The sequence below is a fragment of the Girardinichthys multiradiatus genome, chromosome 22 (genome assembly GCF_021462225.1).
Source record: "Girardinichthys multiradiatus isolate DD_20200921_A chromosome 22, DD_fGirMul_XY1, whole genome shotgun sequence".
Taxonomy (NCBI): Eukaryota; Metazoa; Chordata; class Actinopteri; order Cyprinodontiformes; family Goodeidae; genus Girardinichthys; species Girardinichthys multiradiatus.
The window spans coordinates 3592825-3605104 of NC_061814.1; the positions used below are offsets into that span (position 1 = coordinate 3592825).

A 12280-nucleotide genomic window follows, 5' to 3' on the forward strand; every position below is an offset into this window, starting at 1 on the left:
CTTGATTGTCCCTGTGTGGACTGACATGTATTTATGTGGTCGGTTCACAATGGGACAGCTCAAATTACAAGTGTGAATGCACCCATGATGTACTGAGATCCAGTCCCTCAGACCACATTTTTAGGTGGGCTCCACTAGAGTTTATATATTAGCTTTTATGTTAGTCCATGTCCTACATGTAACAGTAAGTAATATAATTTTATGTTCTATTTTTTAGACGAATGAGTTTACTCTGTTTGAGCTGAGCAATGCTGCCAACTAACAACTTAGACCCGTCAGGTCTTGACTCGGTAAGCGCCTGGTGGCCAGGTTGCTCCTCGCAGTACTCAGCCGGGCCGATCCCTCAGTGGGCCCACCACCTGTAGGGTGAACCATGAGGGACGGTGCTAAGAGGATCGGGCGTCGATCAAAGGTGGAGACCTAGTGGGAGTGGGGAGCTTATACTTTGGCAGAAAGAACGGGATGCCTAATACAAGTGTCTGAAATGAGCTTCCACCACAAGGTGGCTGGACACTCTCTTAGAGATAGGGTGAGGAGCTCTGCCATCCGGTAGGAGCATAGAGTAGAGCCCCTGCTCCTTCACATCGAGAGGAGTCAGTTGAGGTGGGCATCTATTTCAGAAGCCTCCTGGACGCCTCCCCCAGAAGGTGTTCCAGTAAAGTCCCACTGGGATGAGGCCCAGGACACAGTCCAAAACAGGCTGGAGGGACTATGTCTCTCAGCTGGCCTAGGAACGCCTTGGGCCTTTCCCAGAGGAGCTGTAGGAAGTGTCTGGAGATAGGAAAGTCTGGCCGTCTCTGCTGAGACTGCTGCCCCCGTGACCCAGATAAGCGGAAGATGATGATGATGACAAAAAATATAAAAACACATTACTTTGTTCAAAATGTATAAAATGGGTACAAATTTTCCACATTGATTTACTGAAAGAAACAAAGACAAAAAATTCTTAAATTGCACATATTTGTTTGTGAACATGGCTGTTATTTGTGGTAAGTAAACTGAGATTAAGTGCTTGTTTGCTTTTTCCACCATTTAACTGCTGGCACTTCAAACAACACATTATAACACTACAGTAGCAGAAGCTACAACCCCAATAACAATGAAGGTGGGACATTGAACGTAAATAAAATCAGAATACAACGATTTGCAAATCCTGTTCAACCTATATGAAATTAAACATACTACAAAGACAAGACATTTTATGTTCACATGGATAGACTTTATTATTTTTTGCAATATTTGCTTATTTTAAAATTAGATCCTTCCAACACATTACAAAAAAGCTGGGACAGGGCCATGTTTACCATTGTTTTACATTACCTTTGGAGTGTTTGGGAACTGACAACACTAATCATTGAAGCTTTGTAGGAGGAATTCTTTCCCAATTCTTGCTGGATGTACAAAATTAATTGCTCGGCAGTCTGGGGTCTCTGTGTTTGTATTTTTCACTTCATAATGCGCCACACATTTTCAATAGGAGACAGGTCAGGACTGCCATCAGGGCGGTTGAATTTATATCTGTTTGTTTGCCATCCTATAAATTCAAAATCCCATCACTCTCTGTGATGGCTGGTTAACTACTATCAAGAATCAATTGTCCAAAAGAGTATTGATTTTGAATTCAGCAAATCATTCTTTAAAATATTATTGTGTTAAAATCATGTTTAACTTACCCTTCTGATTTGCATTATGAAGTGGTTGTGTAAACACAGATTGTTGTTCTTAATCAGTTTTAAAGCTAATTTGACCTCAGTCCAAATTTCCTCAAAATAAACATTTGCTCTTAAAACAAATATCCACACTGAACTGTGATATCATTACATCATTTTAATAGTTCTAGTTTTATTCTTGTTTCCTAATTTTTGTAGTTTATTAGTCTTCCTTTTTCTTTGAATAAAATTGAGCTATTAAAAATAAAATCATTGACATACTCCCAAAGATGATTACTTCATCCTCAGCAAGTGAGACAACACTGGAAGTAACTGTAGAACCTGATCTGTGTTTGGACTGTTTTGATCCTGTGGACCTTCCTGAGTTATCAAAAATACTAGCTTCATCTAAACCTTTAACTTGTATGTTAGACCCAATCCCAACCAAACTATTTAAGGAAGTGTTCCTTTTGATTACCAGCACCATTTTAGATATGATTAATCTGTCCTTAGTAAATGGATATGTACCACAGGCTTTTAAGTTAGCTGTGATTAAACCTTTACTTAAGAAACCTTCGCTTAATCGAGATGACTTAATAAATTACAGACCTATATCCAATCTTACATTCTTATCTAAAGTTCTTGATAAAATAGTTGCTAATCAAATGTGTGAGCATTTACACAGCAATGACCTGTTTGAAGAGTTTCAGTCAGGTTTCAGAGCTCATCATAGCACTGAAACAGCTCTGCTGAAAGTCACTAATGATATTCTTATGGCCTCAGATAATGGACTTGTGTCTGTACTTGTCCTGTTAGATACATTTTAACTGTTACGCTGTTAAGCTTTACTTATCAATAAATCCTGATGAGCCCCACCAGTTAGACAGACTACAAGCATGTCTTGAAGACATAAAAATTTAGATGACTTTAAATTTTCTGCTTCTAAATTCAGACAAGACAGAAGTTGTCGTCTTTGAACCGGTATCTTTGAAAAGAAACTGCTTAGTCAATCACTTAACCTGGATGGCATTAAATTGACCTCCGGTAATAAAGTAAAAAACCTTGGTGTTATTTTTGACCAGGACATGTCATTTAAATTTCCTATTAAACAGGTTTCTACGATTTCCTTCTTTCACCTCCGGAACATTGCAAAAATTAGAAATATCCTATCCAGGAGTGATGCTGAAAAACTTGTCCATGCATTTGTTACTTGTTTTCATTCATAAAGTTTTACACTTTGGAAAGTCATTTGTGTTTATTCTATGTATATGTGCAGAGCTTGCTATTACCAAACACCAGTGCTTGTATCTTTCATCTATTGTTATGTAATACCTCACCACATTGGGCTGGGATTAACAGAACATTACCTGACAGACTGAAAGTTGTTTGGCTAATTATTGCTGATCAGGTGGTGCCCTGATTTGTTTTCTAACTTAAAATGTTATATTCAAACTTTATTAGTAATTATGTTAATAATGATTTGTTAATGATAATTATTAATAGTTGACCAACCGACCTCACTCCATTTCTGTGGTTGTAATAATGTAATTGTCTCTGTTTTGTTGCTGGACCTGCACATTTGATTTCCTCCTTTTCAGACTAGCCAGGATCCAGATTTTCTGACAGGGTGGGTAAAGTTGTGCGAATCTTTCGACTCATCAGCAGCTATGCTAGGCTGATGCCCCTGGAACATGAAGGGTGGCTCTATAGACCATCAATGCTAAGAGGAAATCTTCCTGCCTAAGGAATTGAATTGAATTGAATTGTAGAATTGCGCCGCTCAAGGTGGCAGCAGGTTGGAGTAGCTCTGTTACTTTTGATTCTGATTTATTCTTTTTTGGGAACTATTCCTCTTGTGGTGGATACAGTTGATTTTTTTTGGATGACTGTCCACTCCAGTGTCGGATGCTGTGCAGCTTGGAGGATTTTTCTTAATACTTTCTATTTTTGGACATTTGTTATGATGCATTGCCATGGCAACGGGGTTGTTTCTTACAACCGGGAGCAGCTGATTAATATCTCAAAATCTCAAATAATACTTCAGCTACAACCCAAAATCCCTGATGAGTTGAAAAGGAGATGCCGTGGATGCAGAGCAGGAGCTAAGAGAAGAGAGAGAAGGAGGAAGTTCAAACCATCTCTTCCGTCAATTATGATGGGCAATGTGAGATCGTTGGGAAACATGTTGGATGAACTCCAAGCCCTACAAAGGACCCAGCCAGAGTACCGGGCATGCAGTATCATGTGTTTTACTGAGACATGGCTGCAGGATCATATCCCCGACTCCAGCGTCTCTCTGCCGGGCTTTTTAACCATACAAGCAGACAGAGATTTAAAGAGGAGCAGCAAATGTAAAGGAGGTGGACTGGCAGTATTTGTGAACAACAGGCACCTCCTGAGAGCCAACATACGCCTCCCAACCAAAAATCTCTGCAAGGCCAAGAAACACAATACAAACCAGGGACCAGCACAATACAGGCTACAAACTGGCAGCCCTCTTGTAAAATCAATGCCCCACAGAACCCCAAAAGCGGTCCACACACCAGCCCACAATACCAAACAACCATATCTCCAGCAATGCTTCATACATAACTGCCAGTTAGATGGTAAATCTAAGTCCTTTACAGCTACAGTCAGTCATCCACCCATTCATACACACATTCACACGCTGACAGTGGTGAGCTCCATTGTAGCCACTGCGGCCCCGGGGCGCACTGACAGAAGTGGGGCTGCCATGCAAAAAGGACCACCGGGCCATCATATGACCATCATCAGCAGGCAAGGCGGATAAAATGTCTTGCCCAATGATACAACGACAGAGATGGATAGAGCAGGGGTTCCAGTTAGATTTCAATAGCACCCAGAGCAGCCCCTATGGATAAAGTGGTTTCACAAAACCAGCCATTAATCGACACTGCCACCAGAGCTGGTCCCACACTCCGCCAAATTCCTGAATATTCCCAGACAAGGTGTGGATCCCAAGTTCTGATTTCTTATCTGCAATGTAAACCAAGCTGTTCCAGTTGCAACAAATGGCTTATTAGTACAAGGGACTGAAACCCCATACTCCTGAATACATCATACCGCTCAGTACTTTTAAGTTTTGCCTGTTTTACTCAAATGACCTAAATATTTTTTCTGTTTATATGCTGCTTAATGCAGTTTTAATAGTTTTAATAGAAATGGCATTGTGATTTGATTTTGTTGCCATGTGTGTTTGCTGCTGAGAGAGGACACACACACACCTCTCCGTGACTTTACAAGGACTTTGCATTGACTTCCATCCATTCCTATGGCCTAAGCCTGACACTAAATCCAACCCTATTTGAGTGTTCACTACATATCTATCCCTAAACCTAATCTTAACTCAATTCATGCCTTAGTCCTAAACCTGACCCGTAACCAAAAATCCACTGAAAAAAACGAGGATCAAGAAAATGTCCTTACTTTCCAAAAATGACCTCTCATTTCTTGGTTAAAAGATATGACGGCGTGTGTGTGAGAAAGATAGAGGAAGGTGGGGGAGGGGGAGCTTTATTAGAGCCTCTGTCTGTAAAAGGAAATGAGACTAAAAGCTATGGAGAGCAGCTCACTGAGGTAAACCTGGGCACAACTAGTGATTGAGATGTTGTCTGCTGTAAACCCGAGAGCTTGTCATTGTGAAAAGTAAGCGAAACTTCTGGTTTCTGCCTCCTCAGGTGTGCTGCTTTATGACCATATGTGGAATCCGGAACAGGCACACCTGTGAGCTCACGTCACGCCTTGAGAGTACCTGCAGCAAGTCGCCTAACTGAACGCATTCAGACGCGGAAACGAGCGAAAGAAAAGCAGAGATAGAAACTACGCCGTGGACTATAAAAAAACTTATTCTTTTACAACGTTTTAGTTGCGAGAGGGATTGGCAAACAGGCTTCACACACAAATGGGGACCGCTTGGTTTGCGGTTTGTGGCGTTTTATTCGTCGCTTTTCAGGTGAGATTTTTCCTGTGGTCTTAACCTTTACTCTAAATATTGCTTCAACATATTTAGCTATTTTGTATACCTGTAGTTTAAAGTTTTACTTCTTATTTCCATGTATTGGTGTTCTCTTTTAAAAATAGTTTTAAAAACCGTGTCAGTTGATAAAACTTACATTTGGTTTCGTTACGGCTCCTCGTTGGCTGTTTTATTGTCGGAATTCTTAAAACGGCGCTGAATGTGAAGTTGGAGGAAAACTAACCAGACACACACACACACACACACTCTCTCTCACACACACACAATCACAGTTGCTGTAAACTGCTTCATAATTGTTGTTGCGGTGTTCAGCGGTAAAATCTGGCCTCGCCCTGCTTCCGTTGTTGACGTTGACTGCAGGTTGACTATTAACTCGCCATGTTGGAATTTAAGTTTTTCTCCTACAGGGAAGGTGACATCTGTTGATAATCTACCGCTATAACGAGTTGAAAATGTGTTGTTTGAACTTTTGTTTTATTTAGAAAAAACACGAATAAAAAAAAAAAAACCACCAGAAACTTTAATAACAATATAGCAAGTAATAGGTTTTCTCTCATACAGCCCTTTTACATACTTGCAATTTTGTTAAGATTTAAACATGAAACTCGAAAATAATAAAATGAAATAGTACAATTATTGGGTGATTAAATGATGTTAAATGTTCGAGTTAAATTAACCTCGGTTCTAGACTTAACATCTTAAAGCCATCTAAGTTGTAGTTTTCATAAACAAAGAGAATGAGGTTTTTATGTGAGACTGTTTCTCAAGAAATATCTAATTAATAAGATGGTTTTGCAATTCCTGCTAGAATATGTATAACCCAAAATATGTTAATAGTTCAAGCAAGTCTGAGCGTGTGTGGCTGGTGATTAATTGACTGTTTCTTTCCATAGTTTAAAAACAGACTAGAGCCACTGGGGATGGTGGGATTATGGTATTTTTATCATTGTTGTGAAAAAAATGTGATAAGATTCAATTATCCTGTGATGTGAAGAACTTTACCTAATGTTTAAAAATCCCCAAACTGATGGTATGGTTGGCAATGTTAGTTTACTGTTTGAACAGTTTTTTCCCTCTGGTTTCATAAGATCGCCAATAAATCCTGTGTTATCACAAGTTCAGTTTTGTTTTTAAATCTGTATTATTTTTTTTTAGATGCTTTCTGCTTTAGGCAATGATAGATCAAAATTCTGAATTAAAAAAACATGATCTTCAAACTTAACACCATAAATATGACAAAATACTGATTTTAATTCCATATTGCCAATCCCTAGGAAAAAGCCTGGAACTCTCCACAAAACACAAAAATCAATCATTTAATACATAAACATTCTAGAAGATTATGTTTCTTGTTAAAATGTATTAACTTCTCATTTTTAGTTAAAATGTCTGATGCAAAGAGCTGATCTTTTTTATTTTTCACCGCTTTAAAATCTTTGACCAAATTGCTTTTATCTGTATGTGTTTTTCCACAAGAAATCAGAAAGTATCCTATTAGCAGCTTTTGCCATTAAGCTACCTTGAATAAAGACTGAGCATCATGGGAAAAATGTGACAACCATACCCTACTTGATAATGTCCTAAACAGATGAGAATTCTGTGGCTTTTCTTAATGAATGGCTTGAAGTTTAAAACAAAACTGGATTTTATTTTTAGTTGCCATTTGTATATACGTTCCCCAATGAGTAACAGCATTTTATTTAGGTGTACCTCATACTGAAGACATAATAAAGCTGTTCACAGGAAGACGCTCACACATTCTGAGATTAAAGGGATGATAGACACCGTCAATGTCACTGTTAAATAGTTTCTGTTTGAGTAACATGTATAAAAGCGTTAGACGTTTTTCTGCTTTCTCAATCAGTTCTAAACAAAAACATTTCATGTTTAATCCACTATTTGTTGTAATATATGTAAATTCTCTTGTTGCATACCCATGAATGCAGGCATGAAAGAGATGCTCATTGTTATCTTCCAGGTATTGGCTGCAGAGGAGTCATCATGTGTGCCCGGATTTGAGTCAGAGCTGTTGTTATTCAAAGTTACCAGAAAGCACCTGAGGCAAGGCACAAGACTGGGCAAAGGTATGAGTCTTCCATGAAACTCTGAGTCCCAGAAGAAAATATGGTGTTCATTTCTCATTTTCATTTTATTGCTGAGTTTACTTTTGCTTTTGTAAGTTAGGTTTCTAATAATCCTCTACACATTTTCATAATGTGGAGAGTCCTTTTTGTGTAGCTATTGATTAGTTTTTCACACCATTTCTCATCTTGCACTCAGTTCTGCAGCTCAGGTAGTTGTCAGTCGGGCTTGTACTTGTTCTACAGCTTGTTCTGCTGGCTCTTTAAATGGTGTTACACACTCGGAAATTGAGTCATAGCTCTGTGTGTTTGACTCCTGTGCTTCTACGGTAGAATCATTTTATTTAGACCACTGATTGTTACATAAATCCAACCAGACCACTGCTTCTACATTTCAGCTCTACTGAACAATGGAAAAAAATGTTTTGAAAGACTTTTCCAATCCCATAAGAGACTGACTTAAATTGGATATGTATTTTAAATTAACTATATATTTAGTGTACAGCAGATAAACTGAGTTTATAGGACATGTTTTCACATATCAGGTTTTTAAAGAGGATTGTTTAGCATTTTTAATAAATGCTAAAAACTTAGTTAAGTTAGGATTGGGCCTTAAACATTTAAATTATTACCTTCCATGAGAACTTCCTCCATAATGGCATTGGGTTTTAGAGCACGGGTACAGGGAGCAGTAAAATGATTAGCACCAAGATATACAAAATGGGTTGCTGTGTCATTTTTTTCCAAAATATATTCAGCTTTCAGGTGAAATTCCAGGATGAACCTAAAATGCACTATAACCTTTACCGGTGAACCGAATGTGACCTCTAAAACTCTGCATGCACATGTCCAACTGTTCCATGTTTCAGTACTTTTTACACAACTTGCTGTTCTCTACCAAGGAGCTAAACAGCTCAAATCACAACAGGTGTTCGATCCATAAATCAGCCCATAAATCTCCTGATTCTGTCAGAATTTGTCTTTAAACAGTCCTCATCATGCTGTTCACATTCAGACATCATGAGAACAAGACCACGCTTAACAATTGATCAACAGTACCTCACCACGGCAAGGCTTCAAACAGGAAGTTCTCAGATGGAGGTGGCCACTGAGCTTAGAGGAACACAGAGTGTCATCAGCAAGTTGCAACAGAGATACAGAGAGTCTGGAAGAGTCCTTTGGTCACATCCCACTGAAGACCGCTTCATTGTGAACGGTGCTCTGCAGAACTGTATGATGGACACTTGACTATAGGTCATTTAAGGGAGGTTAAAAGGTCACGTCAGACCATTTGAAACAGTTTACATCAGGGTGGTCTGTGTACTAGACGACCTGCAAAGGTACCTGACCACACCACCAGCTACAGGCATCGTCGTCTTGCATGGGCCAGGGAGTATTTCCTCTGGATGTGGGACCAGTGGGCCTCAGCGATGTTCTCTGATGAAAGCTGATTCACGTTGAGCAGAAATGATGTTGGAGACATCAAGGAGAGCTCTATGCATCAGTTACTGTTGTCACCAGACCAGCCTTCGGTGGTGGTGGTGCTGCAGTGTGGGCAGGTGTGTCTGGTCAACACAGAACTGGCCTACATTTTATGGATGGTACAGTGACTAGCCCATACTACCTGAATAACATCATTAACCCAGTCATTGTGTCCCTGCATTAAACAACACAGACCTGGTTTCATCTTCATGGAGAACAGTACTCCAGCTCATTGAGGTCACACCATTAGGGAGCAGCTGCTGGAGACTGGGGTGCCTCGAATGGAGTGGCCTGAACTTTCTCCAGACATGAATCTCATAGGGTGTATTCACACCAGGAAAGCTAAATCTCTTTTTCAGAATAATGTATGTAATAGGACAGATCATCTTCTCTGTAACAGTGCTGTACATTCTTGTTCATGTTATTAATAAATAAACCTGGGATAACCTACACATTCTCCCGTTTAGTCCTGGTCAAGTATTTTGTACATTGTTGTAAAGTAAAATAAAATCCTGTTATTTCTGTATCTGAACATTTGTTTGTTTTGTTTCCAGTTGGCTTCACTGATTGCACGGACCGCAAAAGATTTCTTTTCAGCACAGATGACAGCCGTTTTGTGATACAAACAGATGGTGTATTAACTGTGAGTAGCAGACTGCAGTTCATGTTTACCTCTAGATCCTTAAATGAAAGTTACTTTTTGTGTTTTCACAGGAGTTAAAAACCATAAATGTTCTAGTTATAGTTGCGCTGTGTTACAGTAATGTTGAAATGTTGTCATTTAAAGCAAGTATGGGCTGATTCATGATAGTTTAATTTACAAACTCAAATTCTCCCATCAGTAACACATTTAACAATTTCTTGCTCACTTAAACATTTTCTCATTTGTCAGGTGACAACCTCAAAACTCAGTGTATTTAGTCACATTTATGTAATAGACAAACACAAAGTAGTCCATAAGTGGGAAGTTTTTTTACTAATAAAATTTTGAAATGCGTGCTATCCTCTGGGGGAGCACCAGGGCTGTCGATGGATCTGTTGACAGGACAGCTGTTATTTATGCCCTGCAAAAATCTGGCTTTAAGTGAAGAGTGGCACGCTTGTATTAAAACTACATAACCTCTCAGCAGTTTGCTGCAAGCCATGCAGCAGATACTGCAGACACATGGAAGAAGGTCCCCTGGTCAGAAGAAACCAAAATGTAACTTTGTGGCCTACATGCAAAACTGTGTTGAAGAAATCTTAAGACCTTGAACAAATGATACCTACAGTGAAAAACTGGTATTATACCAACATCCTGGTGTAGGTGCACATTTCTTCAACACAGACAGGAAGCAGGTCAAGGTTGATGGAAGGATGGATGGATGGAGCTAAATACAGAATAGAGAAAACCTATTACTTGCTATTAAAGGAATCAAGTCACAGTCGTTCATGTTTTAGATGTCTTTGCACATTTAATTCAGATGATGGCATTACCTCCTCGTCATGCCATTAAGTTCTGCAGAACGCTGTTAATCACCCATAAATGCGTCACATGCAGAGTACAATGAAAATAAGCTAGCTTATTTTCCCCTGCCAGTAATCAAGGTCCGCTTGATTACTGGCAGGGGAACCTTTAGCCCCCTTTCCAGTAATCAAGGGTGCAAAAGGTCACGTACAATAAGATGGGGGCAAGGAGAAAATATTTTTTTTCTGCAGGCCCGTAATGAAATGGCACCTGTTTATACCTACCCTTCGAAGCTGACATGATTTTAGAAAACTTTACCTTTGGCGGTCGCACAGGGTCATAGGGTGAAAGGAATCGGGAGCAGACTCTGGGCATGTGCTGTAGCCAACATAAAAACCACACAGAGGAGGCCCAGATGTCAAAGGGCCGATGCGCTCATAAAAACTAATTTCAGCGTATCGGTGACAACTTTCAGCATAGCGGCCCGCTACGCTTTGGTGTGCTGGCGAGAACCCCGGACAGGGTCGCTGTAGTCAAAACTACAAAGCAAATTTAAATATTTAAAAGTAAAATGAAGAAAATATGACCATAAAATAATACATACTTATAAACACAAAATACTTTAATAGAAGATTGTCATTGTTATGTAAAATGTTATAATTCTTTTTAACTCAAAAGAAACAATTGCCAGATTAAAGATATTCTTCTGCCTTCCTGAGATCCTGGAGAATTCATAAATCCTCATTTGAAGTGAACCTGTTCTCAAGTAACTATGGCCTTTCTTAATCCAGGTAAAGAGAGGAGTGGTTCTTCACGAGGGTCACCGGGACTTCTTCATCCACTCCTGGGATTCACAGGGTCAGAGGTTGACTGTTCCCGCCACGGTGTTGTATGATGGACAGCATCATGACGATAACCATCCGATTTCTTGGCATCGCCATGAAGGTCATAAATCCAGCAGCCAGCTTCATGATCAGACTGAGATGGACACTGCCACTAAACAGGTAGGGTTAGACATTGGATGACATGAGTCCGAAAATATTTGTAATTGTTAAAAGTATCTCTTTCATAATCTCCACTCTACCATGAAGCTCTGCTCTGGTTTTAAGAAATGCTTTTAATAGAGATGTTTTTCTGTGAAACACTGCCACTATGTGGCTGAAGCCAAAGCTTTCTGCTTCCATATTTTTTCATTCCTGTTTTCACATTCCATTTTTCTCTACTATACAAACAGTTTTGTTAAAGATGGGTTAAACATTTTCACCTTCTTCAACTGAATTATTTATACTTTTAGCCCAGCAGAAAATCATATTAAGAGGTTCCTTTCGGACAGCAGTTTCATTGTTTTAAATTAGATGTCAGAATGTATTTATCAGGTTTTTAAATGTCCTTTTCTGGAAGCCATTTCGAGTTTCAGTAGCTTACTAACAAACACTTGTTACTTTAGGATGCAGCTAATCCACTGGTTCCCATTGTGGATTTCCCCAAATCTAGTGGGGGGCTGAGGAGGAGGAAGAGAGCCTGGGTTATCCCTCCACTTAGTGTTTCTGAGAATAGCAGAGGACCATATCCGCTGCTTCTTGCTCAGGTAAGAGGAAATAAAATAAACTGAAAAAATGTCATC

The 12280-nt window shown here is 39.4% G+C and overlaps 1 protein-coding gene across 1 annotated transcript in view; it reads left to right on the forward strand.

The window, feature by feature from the left end:
* Positions 1-5281: 5281 nt before the first annotated feature.
* cdh1 (cadherin 1, type 1, E-cadherin (epithelial)) overlaps positions 5282-12280 on the forward strand; it is a 28158-nt gene continuing 21159 nt past the window's right edge. Inside the window, exons 1-5 of the mRNA XM_047351355.1 lie at positions 5282-5622; positions 7625-7730; positions 9764-9852; positions 11448-11660; positions 12104-12244. Coding sequence (XP_047207311.1) covers positions 5572-5622; positions 7625-7730; positions 9764-9852; positions 11448-11660; positions 12104-12244 — 600 coding nt within the window. The 5' untranslated portion in view covers positions 5282-5571. The remainder of the gene's footprint in view (positions 5623-7624; positions 7731-9763; positions 9853-11447; positions 11661-12103; positions 12245-12280) is intronic.